The sequence below is a fragment of the Rhamphochromis longiceps genome, linkage group LG3 (genome assembly GCF_057381845.1).
Source record: "Rhamphochromis longiceps isolate RC_006_pf linkage group LG3, R_longiceps_female_GT1.1, whole genome shotgun sequence".
Classification (NCBI taxonomy): Eukaryota; Metazoa; Chordata; class Actinopteri; order Cichliformes; family Cichlidae; genus Rhamphochromis; species Rhamphochromis longiceps.
In genome coordinates, this window is record NC_140559.1 from 14,819,609 (window position 1) to 14,837,418 (window position 17,810).

General features: G+C 41.3%; 2 protein-coding genes across 2 annotated transcripts; one reads left to right on the top strand and one right to left on the bottom strand.

Annotated features, from left to right (window-relative positions):
- The first annotated feature begins 2,751 nt into the window (after positions 1-2,751).
- LOC146673060 (uncharacterized) lies at positions 2,752-7,501 on the top strand. The gene is made up of 6 exons (XM_085402624.1): positions 2,752-2,802; positions 5,899-6,031; positions 6,290-6,556; positions 6,640-6,879; positions 6,969-7,190; positions 7,353-7,501. Exons 1-6 carry the CDS (start codon positions 2,752-2,754, stop codon positions 7,499-7,501), a joined length of 1,062 nt encoding a protein of 353 aa, XP_085258750.1.
- Positions 7,502-12,249: 4,748 nt separating this feature from the next.
- Positions 12,250-17,596, bottom strand: LOC146673061 (uncharacterized). The gene is made up of 5 exons (XM_085401562.1): positions 17,412-17,596; positions 16,344-16,676; positions 13,602-13,931; positions 13,102-13,434; positions 12,250-13,036 (listed from the first exon to the last, which is right to left on the bottom strand). The coding sequence occupies exons 2-5, from the start codon at positions 16,549-16,551 to the stop codon at positions 12,945-12,947; spliced, it is 963 nt and encodes a 320-aa protein (XP_085257688.1). The 5' UTR covers positions 16,552-16,676; positions 17,412-17,596; the 3' UTR covers positions 12,250-12,944.
- Positions 17,597-17,810: the final 214 nt, after the last annotated feature.

A 17,810-nucleotide genomic window follows, 5' to 3' on the forward strand; every position in this document is an offset into this window, starting at 1 on the left:
TTTAATTTGGTTTTATATTTTTTCGGGGAAGAGAAACCGCGGTATCAAGTCCGTTGCACAAGTTTTGAACAATTCGTGAGGTGCACGAGCGGACGGCACCCGCTCTGTGTGCCGCTTGGGGCGTTGTCCTGAATCAGCAGAAGTGTCTCGCAGAAAGTTTGAATGGGACTGCGAGAAGCATGAAGTGTGTGTGAGCCAGCCTCGAGGGGCGGGTTCACAGGTGGGACGAACGAAGAGTAAAGTGTGCGTGTGTGTGAGTGAGAAAGAAAAGGTGGGGGCAAGTGACCAGCCTGTGAGTGTGTGTGAATTCCTTGATCATAAAGAGGGAGACAAAGTAGATTAGTTGATTTTCTGTGAAATAATAAGAGTTAATAATTAAGAAATTGTAGTGATCAAATATGAGAAAATGAACTAAAGTAAATAAAGCAAATTAAAGAGTGGATCAGTGTTAGACTAATGATAAATAAATTGATAAAATTAATAGTGACATTTAAAGTGATCAAGTACTCAAGGATGAATGGAGAATTTGATTGCTGACTGTATGAGAGCTGTTGGGCTGAAAGGAAATGAGGTTGGAGGAGTGAGTTAACAGGTTAATGTGGGGTGAAAAAAAAAGAGAGAAAAGAAAATGATGAAAACAAAGAAAATAAAGTGTGGAAGTGGGAGTGGGAAATTGTCTCCAACTGGGAAGCAGTGACGCTAGGTCACCTTCTTCCCCTGCTGGTTTTATGATGGGGTCGCTTCTATAAAGCTGACTGTAACGAACAAAGGAGTGAAGATTTTTGCAGAGGGACACCGGCCTCATCTTCCCTTCTAGAAGTGCATGCTTAAAGATGAATAAAGATGAATAAAGATTTTGTGAAAATGACTACTGAGTCCGGTGCCATCTCTGGATGCTCGAGGAATAAAAAGAACCGGGGTAAAACTGATTTCGCGACACCTGATTTAAACGTTTAATTTCTCATTAACTCAGACTTTTAATTTATTTCCTTGTTTAATGTATTATTTCTTTATCCTTGTTTAAGTTTTGCCGATCCTTTCTGTGTAACCTGTTTAATCTGACCTTTGACCCTTTAATTTTAATTTAACAGTACTCTTGTTTTGACCTTTGACCTCTTTATTCCTTATAACCAAAAAAACCCTTTTATCTGATATTTTCACCTTATTGATTGATTATATATATCTATTATATTTTCTCACCTTACCTTATTTTGACCTTTGACCTATGTCCTTGTTAGCCTTGATCTTCCTTCATCAAACGTGAAATTTCTTTCACCTTTGAACTTAAAGCTTAAATCAAACCTTTGTTAAAAAGCTTCTTACCAACTTGTAATTCCAACTCTCTGCATTAAACACGTATCTTATCATATAAACACTGGATCACTGAGAGAACTTTAGGCAGAACCAAATGAAGCAGCTGACCTCGTCAAACTCACAGCGACAGTAACTGACAGTGAATTATTTTAATCTTCTTCATTGTATTTGTTAGAAACATTTATTTTCCTTTAATTGGACTTTGGTTAAGTTCAATCCGATGTATTAACCGACCTTTGAGGTGAAGTGCAGCTGCGAAGAACGCTACGGCAGGCAATGAGATGCGTTTAATGTCGCTCTGTTAATTTGAGCGTCCATAAATTGAATGTCTTATTTTTTCTTACTTTATTATTGCTAATTTATTGGAGAATTTGTCCATTTAATTAAGATAGATTTTATGTTGTTGGTGGTAAAGATCTGGATGGATGTTTTATTTTATTCTGTGTTTCTATTTTTCAGTTTTACTTTTCAAGACTTGGTGAATTGCCTTTTTCTACTTTTTGTTTAGTTTTGTTAAAATTAGCAGCAGTGAGAAGTGTTGTTGTCGGTCTTGAATATATTTGATGTAGCCCATACTGTTAAGGTAAGTGTCATGTTTTTAGTTGTTAGTCTGATGAAGAATCTTTTATTTTTCTCCAAAAGTTGATTGTGTTTATCTGGACATAGTGTTTTTCAGGTCCAGCTGAATGCAGGTTTCCCCAGTCTTATACGTGTCAGGAGCATCAGCACAGCTGAAATGCATTTTTCCTAAGCACCGCGTCTCTGTGGCTTTTAAACCCCAAAACACGCTAAAACAAAAATGGGTCCACCCCAAGGATGGGGTCCCCCGGTGTAGTAACCTCGTTTCTTCGAACATCGACGTTCAGGAAACCACAGCTGCTAGTTGCACTCACCACACGTTTGTCTTATCTGCCTATTATGTAGCCTTCACTTCCTTTAATAAGAGCAAGTTTTCCACTATAAACACAGAGTCTAACAAAAGACTGGAGACTGTTTTGGTCATTTCCCTCAGAGTTTGTATGTTTTGTTGTTTTTCTGGTGATGAGCTTCAAACAGCAGCAGATTGAGACTCAAATAGAACCTAATAAAATCAGTGAAGCTATTCATTGCTCATGTCATCCATCAGGGAGTTTCTTTAATATCATTACATTGTTTGCTTTTAGTAAATGTGGAAATTGAATATGAATTCATTTTATGTTTTTCTTTTCTTTTTTATTTCTTAATACCTAACTGCTGCACCTGTACTGCCCGTATCTCTGCAGATATACTGTATAGCCACTCAAAACTGATGTTCAGATAAGAGGGTGGGAGCCGCCTGTTTTCTCTCTCCACTATAATCCCTGACAATTTTATTAGTTTGGGCGACCTTTACATGTAGGTTGTTGGGATCACAGCAGAGTTAGAACAGAGGGGACATGGTGTTTGTTAAATGTCCGAATGGCCCAGGTGGAAGAAGCTGTTAGTGAATCTGGAGATGTGGGACCTGAGGTACCAACATACAACACTGTAAAAAATGACAGATGCCACCAAAGAGTCACAGAAGGTCTTCAAAGCGCTCCCTGGACTCCAAATGACCTCAGCCGCCTCAGCAACTGCGTTTTCTAAGGACAGCGCTAGCAAACGCTCTCCGCTTGCGAGTGAAAAAGAAAAAGCACCACTTCCCTTCCTTATTCATGTTGAAGTGTACCATGTCCACCAATCAAAAAATGATATGGCAACATGAGGTGTTTGGTTGTTTAGGAAGAGGGAGAAGTTTTAGGAGTGACACCAATGAGAGAGAGAGAGCGAAAGAAAGAGAGAGAGCAAGTTTTCACATGTGAGAGATTAGTGACGTTTAGTGTGTTATGCAGTTATTGGGTTTTTGTGAGTTATACTAGTGAATGTCACAGGTGCTCCTGCTGTCAGACCTTGTGGTGTTCTCCTCTGTTTTATAGTGGACAGGACCTATTCTTTGGGAGTTGCATGAATACTTTGTGTGCCTTCTTATTTGATGCAACACACCTGATTGTTCTGTAAATAGTTTGAAATGATTGTGCAAAAAACTCTGAGGCCTTGGCTGCATTTTGGGGTAAATAGCAACATTTTACTTTGTTGTTTGCATCATTTTTAAAAATGTATAATTTCTATTTGCATTTCAAGTTATGAAAGGTATTCATTAAACATGTTTATGTTTTTTTTTTCTTTAACTGTTTTCCACTCGGAGTATACAAGAGGTTGAAGATACTATTACATACGGAGAGAACTCCACACCGGGTGTAGGCTTGCATGACTAAGAAACTATTTGAGGCAATTTTGTGGAGTTTGAGGTTAGACTCGGCTGCACATGTGTGCTTAAGCCGATCGATGGCTGCAGACTCTGTGGGAACTGAAATCAGCCCGTCATCGATGCAGAAGTGTCTCTCGACAAAGTGTCTTGTGTCTGCTCCAAAGTTCGTCTCGCCTTCCCAGGTGGCTCGTCATAGGTAATAGATGGTTACTACTGGTGACGGGCTATTACCAAAAATATGCACCCAGGCGTGGTCTTCCTGCACTTTGTCACATGAGTAGAAGTAATCAACAACTTTTTATTCATTTTTATTCTTATGAGCACGAGAGAGAGAAGGGGGGGGGGGGGGGGGGGCAGGTACACAGTCACTAAAGATAAATAGCACAGCATTTAGTTGAATAGACATTAAAAGAGAAGGTGTTTCAACAGCTGTTGTCTGCACTCTTGACACAGGAGAACAGAAGACTTCACCACCAGGACCTCCCCACCAACTGGGTGTCACCAACTTTCTCACAACACCTAACTGTAGTGATGGCTAAATGAAGCTTTCCGAAGCACTGAAGCTTGTATTGAAAAACGGTTCATGACTCGAAGCTTTTCAACACAGTCCTCTCCGGTGACATCTGGTGGTGAAAATTTTGAAGAGCAGCTTGAATCTGCAAAATAAAACGGACTGCTCAATCATCACTGCTCACTCAAGAGTGGAGTTCTCTCTGATATTGGGCCACCGTTCCATTGCTTTGAACATGTAATTGGTTTTGTTTTCTCGATTGGGGGGCTGAAAAAAATGTAATGCGTATTTGCGTAATACATTTTGATCAATAAACTTTCCCTATTTAAACATGCACTATGGTGTGGCCTTTCTTTGCTCATAACTCCTTGATGTTGGTAAATACAATAAGTGAGCAATATATATAATATACATATGAGACTGCACAGCACATTATGGAGTATGCCCCTGCTGTGAAGTCCTGCCTCCATCTACTTGTCATTTAATCACTGGACAGCTGGACAGGTTCATACAAAATATTAGATGAGGCCAATTGTCCTATACATATTTTTGACCTAGGGGTGGGATTGATTGTGAACTGGAAAGGGAAAATGCTTAGGGAGCTGAGTACGGCTGCATCGTCACTGATTTGTAGACTCATTTTGATTCGATACAGGATCCGATTCAATTTGATTGGAATCTGGAAAGTTTTGCCTCAGTCAGAAATATTACAATTCTGATCATTTAACAGTATATATCCATAATTTCGTATCTATTAAAAGAAAGCTGACACATGTGAGACTTAATTAGAGATGTAAACAGAGAGTTATGAAACCTGCAGCTGCAGAAGCCAGCGGAAAAAAAAGAGGCAAACACAGCGCGGACCCGACGACGCACCAAAATCTGACTCTGACGCGTCGGGTCCGCGCTCTGTGTTCACGTTTGTATGCAGAATCCGTAAACCTGCTCCCAGTTACTGTTTTAGCTGCATGGTGTTTGACGACATGTTGTGAGGTTTAACCTGAGATGCTGGCGTTTCAGGCATAATAACGTTAATTTACAAATCGACACGGGATTTTAATGAATCAATATCACTTTATTCAATTTAGCATGGATTGTAATCAGAAAGGCGATAATCAAAACCCACCCCTAATCAAGAACTTGCAAAGTAAAAACATGATCAATGTAAGGTAGCCCTTTTGTTATTTACATTTAAAAAGAGGATTAGTGTTACTGTGCGCTGGCTGAGTCTGTTTCTTTTCTTAGAAATAGTTTCTCCTGCCTTGGAGAAAATCCACTTGCATGGAACAGAAGAGGCTGTGGAGTGCAGGAAGTACACTGCAAGCTGGTAGATATGCAGGTATTCCTGGGTCCTGCAGACTATCGTATAGTGTCAAATACATTTTTGTAGTCTTCATCAGCTTTAATTCACATGGAAGTGTTCCTAAAGTCATATGCTGTAATGATATTTACATTATGAAAACATGATTTTGGACATTTCAGGTTTTTCACTTCGGCAGATAAAATGAATTGAGCAAAATCAACTCAAAATATTCCCACACGCCAGAACGTCGTCTCTTCCTCGCTGGCTCCATATCTGTCAGTGGAATGATCACCTCTTCGCTCTCTGTCACCATCAACACACTCCACGAATCCCGTGGATGATTCACTTCCTTATATCCGTTTGAATCAGGTACCGAAGCAGTTACGTGCGTAATGAAGCTTCGGACGTCACTGGTCACGTGACTTTTGCCAAACGAAGCAAGCCTCGACACAGTGCTTCTGAACCAGTGTGTTGTTTTTTTCGACACACGCTCCGGAGCGTCAGCTTCAAGCGGGCCATCACTACCTAACTGTGACCTACACAGATAACCAGTGTGCAGCTTTGAAATATAACATCCAGAGTCTATGTGACAAATGGCTAAACAAGTGCCATCACAGCAGGGAGAAGGGTGAACATGGTAACATAGAAGATGCTCTCCCAGGCCTATTACTGCCTTCTGGTCATAATTTCCACTCTCTTTCAGTGACCTCTCACCTTTAATATCCTATGACCTTCATTGACCTCTGACCTTCAGTGACCTCTGACCTGTTGCAGGTGTGTGTGTGCTGCTGCTGTCTGCACTGACTGTTTGTGCAGGTGAGTAGATGAAGTGCACCATGGTCCAGGACAAACACTGAGTGTAAACACTGATAGAAACTGTCCGTCTGTCCTCCAGTCTCTCTGAGCGTCAGTCCAAACCTTCAGCAGTTCTTCACAGCAGCCTCAGTGTCTCTGACATGTGACGGTCAGCTGGGCTCTGATGGATGGACGGTGAAGAGGGACACAGGAAGTGGGACTGAGTCATGTGGAGCAGGTGGGCGGGGCTTTGGGAGGATAAATGGTCCATCCTGTTTGTTTAATGAGTTCGAGCCAATCAGTGGAGTTTACTGGTGTGAAGGTGAAGCTGGAGAGAAGAGTGAAGAAGTCAACATCACTGTATCAGGTAATGAAGTCATTCATTTCATCATCAGACTAACAGCAGACTGTTATACCACCTCTACATCACTCTGTGGGTCTTTTCTTCAGATAAACATGTGATCCTGGAGATCCCTGCACTTCCTGTGAGGACAGGAAGTCATGTCACTCTACGCTGTAAGAAGAAAACTGGTGGCACAGCTGCAGCTTATTTCTACTGTAATGGACGTCTTGTTAGACCTAAATCAGAGAAACTCATCACCATTAACGTGCAGCAGTCTGATGAAGGTCTCTACTGGTGTGCTACTGATGAGTTTGGATCATCTCCTCAGAGCTTTCTGAGGGTCAGAGGTCAGATCACTGACATCACTTCCTGTTTAAAGCCAATCTGCTGAGCTGATGATAAACTGACTGAACCAGCTTCCTCATCTCTCCTGCAGGTCCTTCAACCACAGCCTTGTTTACAACAACAAAAGAAGCAACAACAACCATAACGTCACTCACAAACACTCATATCTCCTCTTCTTCTACCCTTCTTTCTCCTCCCCCTTCTCCCTCTCACCCCTCCTCCCTCATATTCCCAATTGTAGCTGCTATAGGTTCCCTGGTGCTATTGGTTCTGGTTCTGTTTGTACTTCATCTTCTGTGGAAGAAGCGCACAGGTATAGCGTCTGTCTCAAATTTTCATCCAAAGTCATCATGTTGGACACATCAAGACAGCCTCCATCAGCGTTTCTATTTTTAGAACACTTAGAAAGTAGATTCAGACTAAAACTCCACAGACACAAATACTAGTATTCTTTCAGATCACTTCATCTTTGCAGGGAGATACCAGTCAGCTCCAGTAACTGATGTCACCTATGCTGAGGTCACCAGTAGAGCCTGGACCAATAAGACTCCAGCCAGCGAACCTGAAGTACTTTACTCCAGTCTGAGGACAAACACTGCAGGTACACATTCACCTGTGTTCTAACGAGGGACATCAATGAGAGATAAACCAAAAGTAGTTTTCATTGGGCTTGTAAAATGTGGTCAATGAAACAATGAGAATCTTCTTCTCAAATTTATCAAACTAGTGTTTTGAAAGTGGGACCTGAATGCAGGTGCAGTTCACTCTTCAGGTTCCTGTTTCCTCAGTAAAACCTGTCACTGGTTTCATAATTAAAGCTGTACTGTGGTTTCGTTGGTCAGTTCAGTGTTTATAACATGAGGCAGTCAGCAGAGAGAGACGTGGCACTGAGACAGGAAATCCTGCAGCTTAAACAGATATGATCGGTGTTTGATGGGAGTCAATTCAGGTTTGTGTGAATGACACAGTGTAACAGGAGCTGTCGGCCTGAACTGAAGATTAAAAATAATCTGAGCGGATTTGGTTTGTTTTTAATCCAGATGTATCTTTTCAAAAATAAATCGGAGAAGCACACGTTGGACAGTTTAATAAAAATACTCTACAAACCAGCAAACCAGCAAAATTAGGAAAATAACAACCAGTACAAGGTGAGAATGTACTGCTCGCGTTCTGACTCTAATCTGAGGAGCAAAAACACATTTTAAGACATTATTTAAAGACAGGCAGCGAGTGGGCTGAACTAACGAGGGCAGGGTGATGCTTCCACAGTTTAGGCTACAGCTGAAAAAGCCCAGTCAGCTCTCACTTTGAGTCACGTTTTTGGGACTAGCAGGAGAAGCTAGTTCAGTGACCACATTATTTCTTTTATTGCCATGTAAATCTGAGGGTTATACACAGTAGTAGCAGTAATCAGATGTAAAAGCACATAAATAGTGAAGTCACCTGAGTCAGTAGTTCATATTTCCCGGAGTCGAGCGTTCATTCACCCACATCAAAACAGGTGCTGCTGGTGTGGTTAACTGCTGAGAGAAGCTCTCTGTGACGGAGCTTCTTTGTTGAGATCAGTGGGAAATGATCAAAGGTAAAACACATAAACCATGAAGTGTTTTATGTGTTTAAGATCAGTCTAGCAGCTATTTGAATGTTGTGGACTCTGTAGAGATAAACAGTGTCTGAGAGTAGAGAGAGTGCATGTCAGCAGATACCGGTGCTGAGATGCAGGACTGAACAAAGGAAGATGTAAAGTTACCACACAGCAAAAGATGTTCTTAACTTTGTTTCTTGTCTTCATCTCTTTGTGTGACTAGTGTTTAAAGTGAAATAAAATGAGTTCTTTTTCAGAGAGATTCATGAAGCCCCTCACAACGTCTTCATAAGAATTAAGATTTCTCTGCAGGATTATTATTAAATGAAAACAATATATATTTGAATTCAGTTCAGCAGGCAAACAGGGTTGATGGGAAATCCAAGTTCAGTGAGTTGTAAATAAAACCCGGATATTCAGTCACTCATTGGCATGTTCTTGTCTTGATGATGTCATCCCAAAAACACACATGACCAATGCTGACATCATCACTCAGACCCCTGAGAACACAGGTAGGGAGGCTGCACCTATATGACTCATGTCCCAGTGTTATTACATGCTGAACTATCGGGGCGACTGTGGTTCAGTGGATTGGGAAGCTCCTCTATAAGTGGAAGGTCGCCGGTTTGATCCCTCCTGCTCTCTCTCTGTCCTGGTGGTTGTGTCCTATGGCAAGACACTTCCCCTACCGCCTACTGGTGATGGCCAGAGGGGCCGATGGTGCGATATGGCAGCCTTGCTTCTGTCAGTCTGTCCCCGGGCAGCTGTGGCTACAACTGTAGCTGCCTCCACCAGTGTGTGAGAGTGACTGTGGAACTGTACTTTGGGTGCCTAGAAAAGTGTTATATAAATGCAATCCATCATTAACTTTTTTCTCTTTAAGCTTCAGTTTAAAAATTAGGTTTAAAATTTCATATATTTGTTACATACATATACATTTTAATTAGGTTTTAAAGTTGGTAGGACAATAAATGCCTCACCCTTCTCGTGACCTGCACCATGACTGCACACTCAACTGTCCCATTTTTACAGAAGCTAAAGGAACCACAGACACCACAGAAGAAGTGTAAACAGGAAGCTGAGGACAGACCTGCAGACTTCCTGTGGACAGTCTCACTCTGTCAGTCACCATGGGAACATTTACAGGCAGTCATCAGCTTCCTCCTTTCTTCATTCACTCCCATTCATTCACACAGTGATGTCATTGTGGGAGCAAGTTCCTCCTGAGGAACCAGGATTGACGGGGAACTAAAGAAATCAACCTGCTGCTGGTTTGAGTCTGTGCAGCTTGAACTCTGACAAAGGTCTACTGCGAGGTGAAGAGTCGTCACTTTCAGGAGCTGCTTCCATCATTTCAAACTGATCAATACTCTGAACTTATGAACACTCATGTTTGACACAGAGTGTCCTGTGATGGTCCTCAGTCTTTGACCTAGTTTTTGTGTTTGTTATGGACTGTGTGTTTATTTGTTCTCTTGTTTCAGTGACCTTTGTTCTGGTTCTATATTGGTGTCTCTTGAGCTCAGGTTCCCTTATTTGTCAGAGTCGTCATTATTTATATTTCTTATTCTCTATTTCTTGTTGTTCATGTTTATTTCCTTCGTGTCCAGTCTGTGCCAGCCTCTTCTCTGTGTTTTGTTATTCTTTCAGTCTCCCCGCTCACGTACCTGCGTTTGTCTGTTTTCTCTGTGTTCTGTCTCATTGTGTTTGTAATCCCATCCCTGTGTTTAGGTCCTCAGTCTCCCTCGTGCCTGTTTTGCTGTGTTCTTCTGTGAGTTCTATGTTTCCTTCGTAGTTTCCTGTTTATATTCTCTAATTTTCTTTCTTTGTTTCTCTTGTATTTTTATGTTTCTTTCTGAGTATCTTCTAACATTAATAATGCTGCCTCTTTTAGCCGACCCCTTTGTTTCCAAGTCCTGCATTTGGGTCTTGCCTCTGCCTGCCACACAGCTGTTCATGACAGGCACAGAAAACGATTTTGAGCCTAGAAGTAATAAATGCATGAACTTGTTTTTCAGCATCACTCTGAGACAGGATATTTCTAATTTTAGAGATGTTGCTCAAATGGAAGAAAGCAGTCCTACATATTTGTTTAATATGTGCATTAAAGGACATATCCTGGTTAAAAATGACTGGTTTCATCTCAAAGCTGGCCAGTTGGACAGGAAACAAAACAAGATGTTATTTACATATGAGCATCACACTTTACCTGAAATACACAAAGAATCTTTCTAATAATAGAAAACAGTTTCAAACCTGCAGGATTAAAGTGATGAAAGTTTGTGATTTAAATTTGTCTCATAAACGTCCAAAACCTGCTGAAGGTTCAGTTCAGTTAGTATCTGTAACATGACGACTGAACATGAAGGCAGACGACCTGTTTTCATCAAACAGGAAACCACAGCGGCTGTGTTTCGCATCGCTCCTGCTGATTGGGTCTGTTATGTAGACGATGTTTCCTCTATTAAGAACTAATTTTCCACTGTGTGGACAGAGTCGATAATCGTCCTGTGTCTCTCAGAGTTTCATTGTTTGGTTTTCAGTCTAAATGTTGCCATCAGTCACTGTCAGTTTGGGCACCGAACCTTAAACACGCATGTCAAAAATAAATCTACATTAGTAATGCATAAACAGCAAACCAGCAGGATCTCTCTGTGCACTGTGAACACTGACTGAGGCTCATGTGATGCAGTGGGTTGTCTTCTAAATGTGTCTTCTTGTCTGCATGCTGAAGTATTCTTAGGCAAGATACTGAACCCCAAATTTCTTCTGACGCCTCCATCCAAACGTGAGTGTTTGATAAAGGTGCTTAGAAAGCAGTGTGTGAATAGCTGAGTCTTGAGTGCTCAGCTGGATTAGAGCAGTAGCAGCAGTTCGTTTACACAGACAACCAGTTTACATCTATAAATGATGATCAGTGAACTGCCATCACTCGTGGTTGAAGCGTTTCTTATGTAGAGCCGGAAAATAAACCACAAGCTTGAACACTATTTTTACTGACCTTTATCTGTGTAGCCTTCCTGTATTGAGCTTGGCAAGGACTAAATGTCATCTTTTCATTTCCAGTCAATTTTATTCATATAGCGACCAATCACAATAACAGTTACCTTTATATTGTAAGGTAGACCCTACAGAGAAAAACCGAACAATCATATGATCATCTGACCAGACCATATTTCACTGGCTTCTCTAAATGTTCAGCAAACTTTAAATGCTCTTCATCATGCTTTTTCTTCAGCAATGGCACCATGGATGGTGACCTACATGCCATGCCTTCTTGAAACAATTGTACCTGCTGATTCCAGGTTTTTCTGTAGCACCTTGGCTCTTCAACGACTCTTCTGATCATTATTATATATGGTGAAATGATGTTCTTTCCACCTCTGCATTAAGAACCCAACAGTGCTCACTAGAACCTTCAGTAGTTTAGAACCAATACCTTCAGTATGTTTTGCAACAATACGGTTGTGAAGGTTTTGAGACGGCTCACTGGTTTTACCCATCATGAGATGTTTCTTTTGTGACACTTTGGTAATGACACGGATCTTTATAGGTCATCAGTTGGGACTGAACCTACTAATATTAATTTGTAATAACTGTCAGGATGGCTTTCAATTATTGATAAATTTCATTTGCCATGAATCATGATTTCCTATGTCTCATTGCACCTTCCTTTTCTTCCTTTTGTTTTTCTCTGTTATTTCTCATTATTACACGTTAACCTCTGACCTGAACTTTCAAAGGTGAGTGATAAAACATTAATTGAATTACAATATTATACAAAGAACAGACGTAAACACAAAATGCAGTTTCTAAATAAATGTGTTTATTATTAAGGGGAAAAACCCAAACCTAGATGAACATGTCAGAAAAAGCTATTGCCCCCTGAATTTAATAAATAACTGCAACCAAGCATTTGTAACAACCTGCAATAAATCTTTAACAGCACTGTGGAGGATTTTCAGCCCACTCACTGTTGCAGAATTGTTGTAATTTAGCCACATTGCTGGGTTTTCAAGCATGAACCACCTTTTTAAGGTCATGTCACAGCATATAAATCAGATTCAGGTAAGAACTTTGACTTATTTGGGTGTTTTGCATAATTATCCGGCTGCAGAAACCAAGTGCGCTTCAGGTCAGATGAGAGCGGATGGCCAGATAGTCTCCTAAAGAATTGTTTCTTTAAGAGGGCCGAATTCATGGTTCCATTTAGGGAGGCAAGTCTTGCAGGTCCCGAGGAAGCAAAACAGCCTCAGACTATCAGACTATCACCACCATATTTTACTGTTGGTATGAGCTTCCTTTTCTGAAATGCAGTGTGTAATGACACACACTCATCAGTCCAGGGTTTTTTTTCCCCCAACAGTCTTGGAACTCTGCCACGCAGGCTGGTGTGCTCCAGTCCCTTTCTTAAAGTGTAGTCATGAGAAAGGGACTTTAATTTTAACTTGAACTAAAAGCTGATCCTAAACTAAGCACAGATCAAACTGATTGATCAGCCATCAGAGGAGTCGGATCAATGGAGCTGCTTCTGTTCCTGATGTCCCCTGTTTGATCCTGGACCTGAACTCTCCCTGCAGAGACAAGACAGTCAGACAGGGACAGACAACAAGAGACAAACTTATATTTTCATACTGACCTTTGACCTTTAATAGCACCGTGGTCTCTCTTGAAATGCATTTTTCTTTGCTGCAGACATTACAGATGTATTCTCCACTGTCTCTCTCTGTGGGCTGTTTCAGGGTCAGACTGAGGTCTCCAGTTTTCAGCAGGTCTTCATTCATCTCCGTTCGGTCTCTGTAAACCTGGTGCTGTTTGTGAGGCTGGTCAGAGCCGTTCTTATACACGTGAACCCTCCTGTATTCAGGTTCTTTACGTTCCCACTCCACTTTAGCATCTTCAGGCAGGTTTTGTGTGGTTGTGAAGGGCAGCTGGACAGACTCCGCCCCCTCCTCCACCTCCACCACACAGTCTGAGAGGACAACAAACACAACATGAGCTGTACAGACAGCAGTGAATCTAGAAAACACCTTATTAAGCTTCTTTATGCTGCAGTCTGATATTTACATTTAATTATTGTTGTTGTCATTTTATAAACAAATACACTGTAAGAAATATTTCATAGGTATTTGCACTGACTCATCACTCTCAGCAGAACTGTTTTCTTTCTCTTGATCCCTTTCCCCTCAAGTCTGCAGATGTACTTTCCAGTGTCTCTGTCTGTGGGGAGTTTCAGGGTCAGACTGAAGTCTCCAGTTTTCAGTGAGTCGTCTCTCATTTCGTTTCGCTCTCTGTAAAACTGGTCTCGTGCATCAGGCTGGTCAGAGCCGGCGTGATATTTGTGAACAGTCATCGGTGGTTCAGGTTCATAGCACCACCACTCCACTTCAGCATCTCCAGGCAGGTTTTGTGTGGTTCTGAAGGGCAGCTGGACAGACTCCGCCCCCTCCTCCACGTCCACCTGACAGACTGAGAGGACAACGAACACAACATGACACAGCAGCAGTTTTATTCAATGATTCCAAAGAGAACTTTAATATTCAATTTTAAGCTCAAACTATGATATTTGTCTTTGCTTGTGTTGATTTCCTAAAGATGAAATATACTACACTAATTTAATTCAGGATTAATCAATCAATCAAAGCTTTATTTGCCACATGCAGGTTGCCCTGCAGTGAAATGGGACCCCCCCCCCCTCGACCTTACACACACAACACAGACATCACATGAGGATACAAGTCAGAGATCGGTAGCGTTACAGAAAAACACTGAACTATACACTACAATGGGAAAGTACAAGAGGAAAAAAAGAGACCTCTACTCATGCTGTGCTTCCATGGTAGGACAGCACGAGAACAGGAGACAAAAAAACTCCTCTGCACAAAAAGCACATAAATGTCCACAGCACAAGACATGACAACCCACAGGATTGGGTTGTCATGTCGCCCGAGTGTCCCCTCTCCTCACTCCCTTATCTTCCCAGGGAAGATAAGGGAGTGAGGAGAAAAGGGAGAAAAGAGGGAGAAAAGAGGAGAAAAAGTGCGACCGCCTTCGCTGAGAGCAAGACAAGTACAATAATAATTCAATAATGTATTTTATTGGTTGTTCTTCATTTCTTTTGAATTGTTGCCTTCAGTCCACTTTAGTAGGATTTGAGTGGGACTGCTCACAAAGAAAGAACGAGTCTCTAATTTTTTATGGTAGTTTGATTTTAATAAAGGGAGACAAATTATCACCTCGCCTCTGTCGGTACGCCCCAGGGTGGCTGTGGCTACACTGTAGCTGCTGTCACCAGTGTGTGACTGTGTGTGTGAATGGGTGACTGAATGTAGTGTAAAGCGCTTTGGGGTCCTTAGAGACTGAGTAAAGCGCTATATAAATACAGGCCATTTACCATTTATTAACAAAAAATCCAAAAAAGAAAGATTACATAAAAAGTGTAAATTCATCTGTATATCATTGAATGAAACACATATTTGGACCCTTAAACTTACCCAAAACTACAATCTGTGTGTTCATGTAACACACAGATTGTGATCAATCAAATCAATGAAGTACAGATACTCCTGATCTCAACTCATTTTGGGTATAAAGTATCTATTGTATTGTATCAGTACAATCTATTTTGGTAACTAGTTACAAGAAAGTGGAGCATATAATGACAAGATGACACTTTATTGGATCTTACACCAGTTTACCCAGAGCACTCCGCTCTCGCTCTGCAGGCCTACTTGTTGTTCCTAGAGTATTTAAAAGTAGAATGGGAGGCAGAGCCTTCAGTTTTCAGGCCCCTCTTCTATGGAACCAGCTTCCAGTTTGGATTCAGGAGACAGACACTATCTCTACTTTTAAGATTAGGCTTAAAACTTTCCTTTTGGCTAAAGCACATACTTAGGGCTGGACCAGGTGACCCTGGATCCTCCCTTAGTTATGCTATGTCGATTCATGGTTTTCTACAGTTTTTGATCTACTGCAGAATATTTTTAAGGTTATCTGCTATAAAACGCCAGACCAGGAAAATCTCCTTCATGTTTTTCTCTGTTTTATCCTCAGTTACTTTCACACAAAGACATCTGCTGTGATGCTCACAATTGTGATGAAGTCTCACATGTATCAGTGCTGATAAATGATCAGAATTATAATATTTCTGACTGTCTGAGGCTAAATTGAATCAAATCGGGACTTCGTGAATTGGAATCAAAGGGATTATAGAAATCAGCGATGATACCCAGCCCTAGTGAGCAGCCTAGGCCTGACAGAGTGGATGTAGGTGTGGGTAATAAGGAAAGATGAAAAGAACTACTGATAACTTTTTTGTTAAGTTAAAGTCTGATCCGTCTGAAGTTCATAGCCAGCTCTGACACGGAGCCATCGATCTCTGAATGCTGTAAAAGCAGCAGTGTATCCAGGAAACACATTATACGTGATAAATGCACTGCCCGAGTGTCCCCTCTCCTCACTGCCTTTCAACAGCATGCAACAGCAAACAGGTCGTCAGAGGAGCCGAGATGATGATTGTGTTGATTGTGGTTGTGATGATGTGTTAATACACTAATACACCTCTCTGAATGTAATAATTAGTCATTAATAACCTCTGCCTCTCTACCACAGCATGTCTGTTTATCAGCCATCGTTTTGTTGGAATGGGTCAGAAATGGCCGCCCCAGTCCTGGTTCTGACGGAGGTTTCTTCCTGTTAAAACTGAGTTTTTCCTCCCACTATCACCAAAGCACTTACCCATAGTGGGCTCATATGATTGTTGGGTTTTTCTCTGTTTTCTCTGTATTATTGAAGGAACTACCTTATAATATAAAGTGCCTTGACGCAGTTGTTGTTGTGATTTGGTGCTGTATAAATAACTGACTTAAATTCATTTCTGACCTTTGACTCGAAGCCTCACTTCTCTCTTCAGCAGGATGTTTCCCTCGCTGCTGTAGGCGGTGCAGGTGTAGACTTCGTTGTCTCTGTCTGTGGGGTATCTCAGGGTCAGACTGAGGTCTCCAGTTTTCAGCAGGTCTTCATTCATCTTCGTTCGGTCTCTGTAAAAGTGGTCTTGTTCTTCAGGCTGGTCAGAGCCGTTCTCAGACATGTGGACCTTTGTGGTCCGGATGTAAATGCAGGTCCACTCCACTTTACTGCCTTTAAGCAGGTGAAGTTTGGTTTTACAGGGCAGCTGCACAGACTCGACCCCCTGCTCCACCTCCACCAGGGGGACTGAAAGGAGAAAAAATACCACAATGAGCTGAACACAGCATCATCAGCACTGAGAACATTTTGTTTGGATGAAGTGAAACATCTGCACTGAAAACATGTTTGACTGGCTGCAGCCTGGGATTTGTCCCATTGCTCCACTGAGCAGACACAGTGTTATCTTTGGTGTCCTAAATCAATTATGGGAAGAAATTTATCATCTGTCTTTATCTTCACTTACTACACCCAAACTGGAAATGTTAATAGACCATAATGGGAGCTTGCCTACTTAATATTTCCTTTGAATTTTCTCTCTACATGCAGATTATTATGAACTTTTGTTAAATAAGCTATTATTCTGGGCTATGCAGGCCCAGACAAAGCGTGCAGCATTTTAATGAGGTTGTTTTAGTGTGGAATAGAAGAAATAGAAGAAGCTCGTGTGAGTTTCCTTAAGAAAACATCTGATCCTCAAAATCCTGGTGCTTTCAGGCTGACATTGACTCAAAAACATTATCATTATAATATTTTCATTCTAAATCATTTCATAAATTTCTCTTAAACTCCTCAATTTCTCGGACTAGTGTCACATCTTCAGTTTGAGCTGATAAAAAAGTAATGGTTGAAAAACCTAACTTAATAGATCTTACTGTAGCTCACTCATCAAGTCCTGTTCACCTCAGGGACAGATTATCAGTGTGGTCACCAAGCTCTTTAATTCATGACTCACCATCTTCATCTTCTGTCTACAGCACTCACCTCTGACGTAGAGCTTCACTTGTTTCTTCTTTAGGATGTTTCCCCCCTGTAGACGGTGCAGGTGTAGGTGAGTGCGTCTCTGTTTGTCGGGTATTTCAGAGTCAGGCTGAGGTCCACAGTTATCCGCAGGTTTTTGTTCATCATTGTTCGATTTCTGTAAAACCAGTGCTGTTTTTCAAGGTGGTCAGAACCGTTTCTAAAGACGTGCACTATCCTGTTGGAGCTGTCAGTCCACTCTACAGTTAAGATAAGATAAGATAAGATAACCTTTATTAGTCCCACACGTGGGAAATTTGTTTTGTCACAGCAGGAAGTGGACAGTGCAAAAGTTATGACGCAAAAATTAGAATACAATAAGAATAAATACAGTACACAGCTGTACAGAATAGAATAAAATAA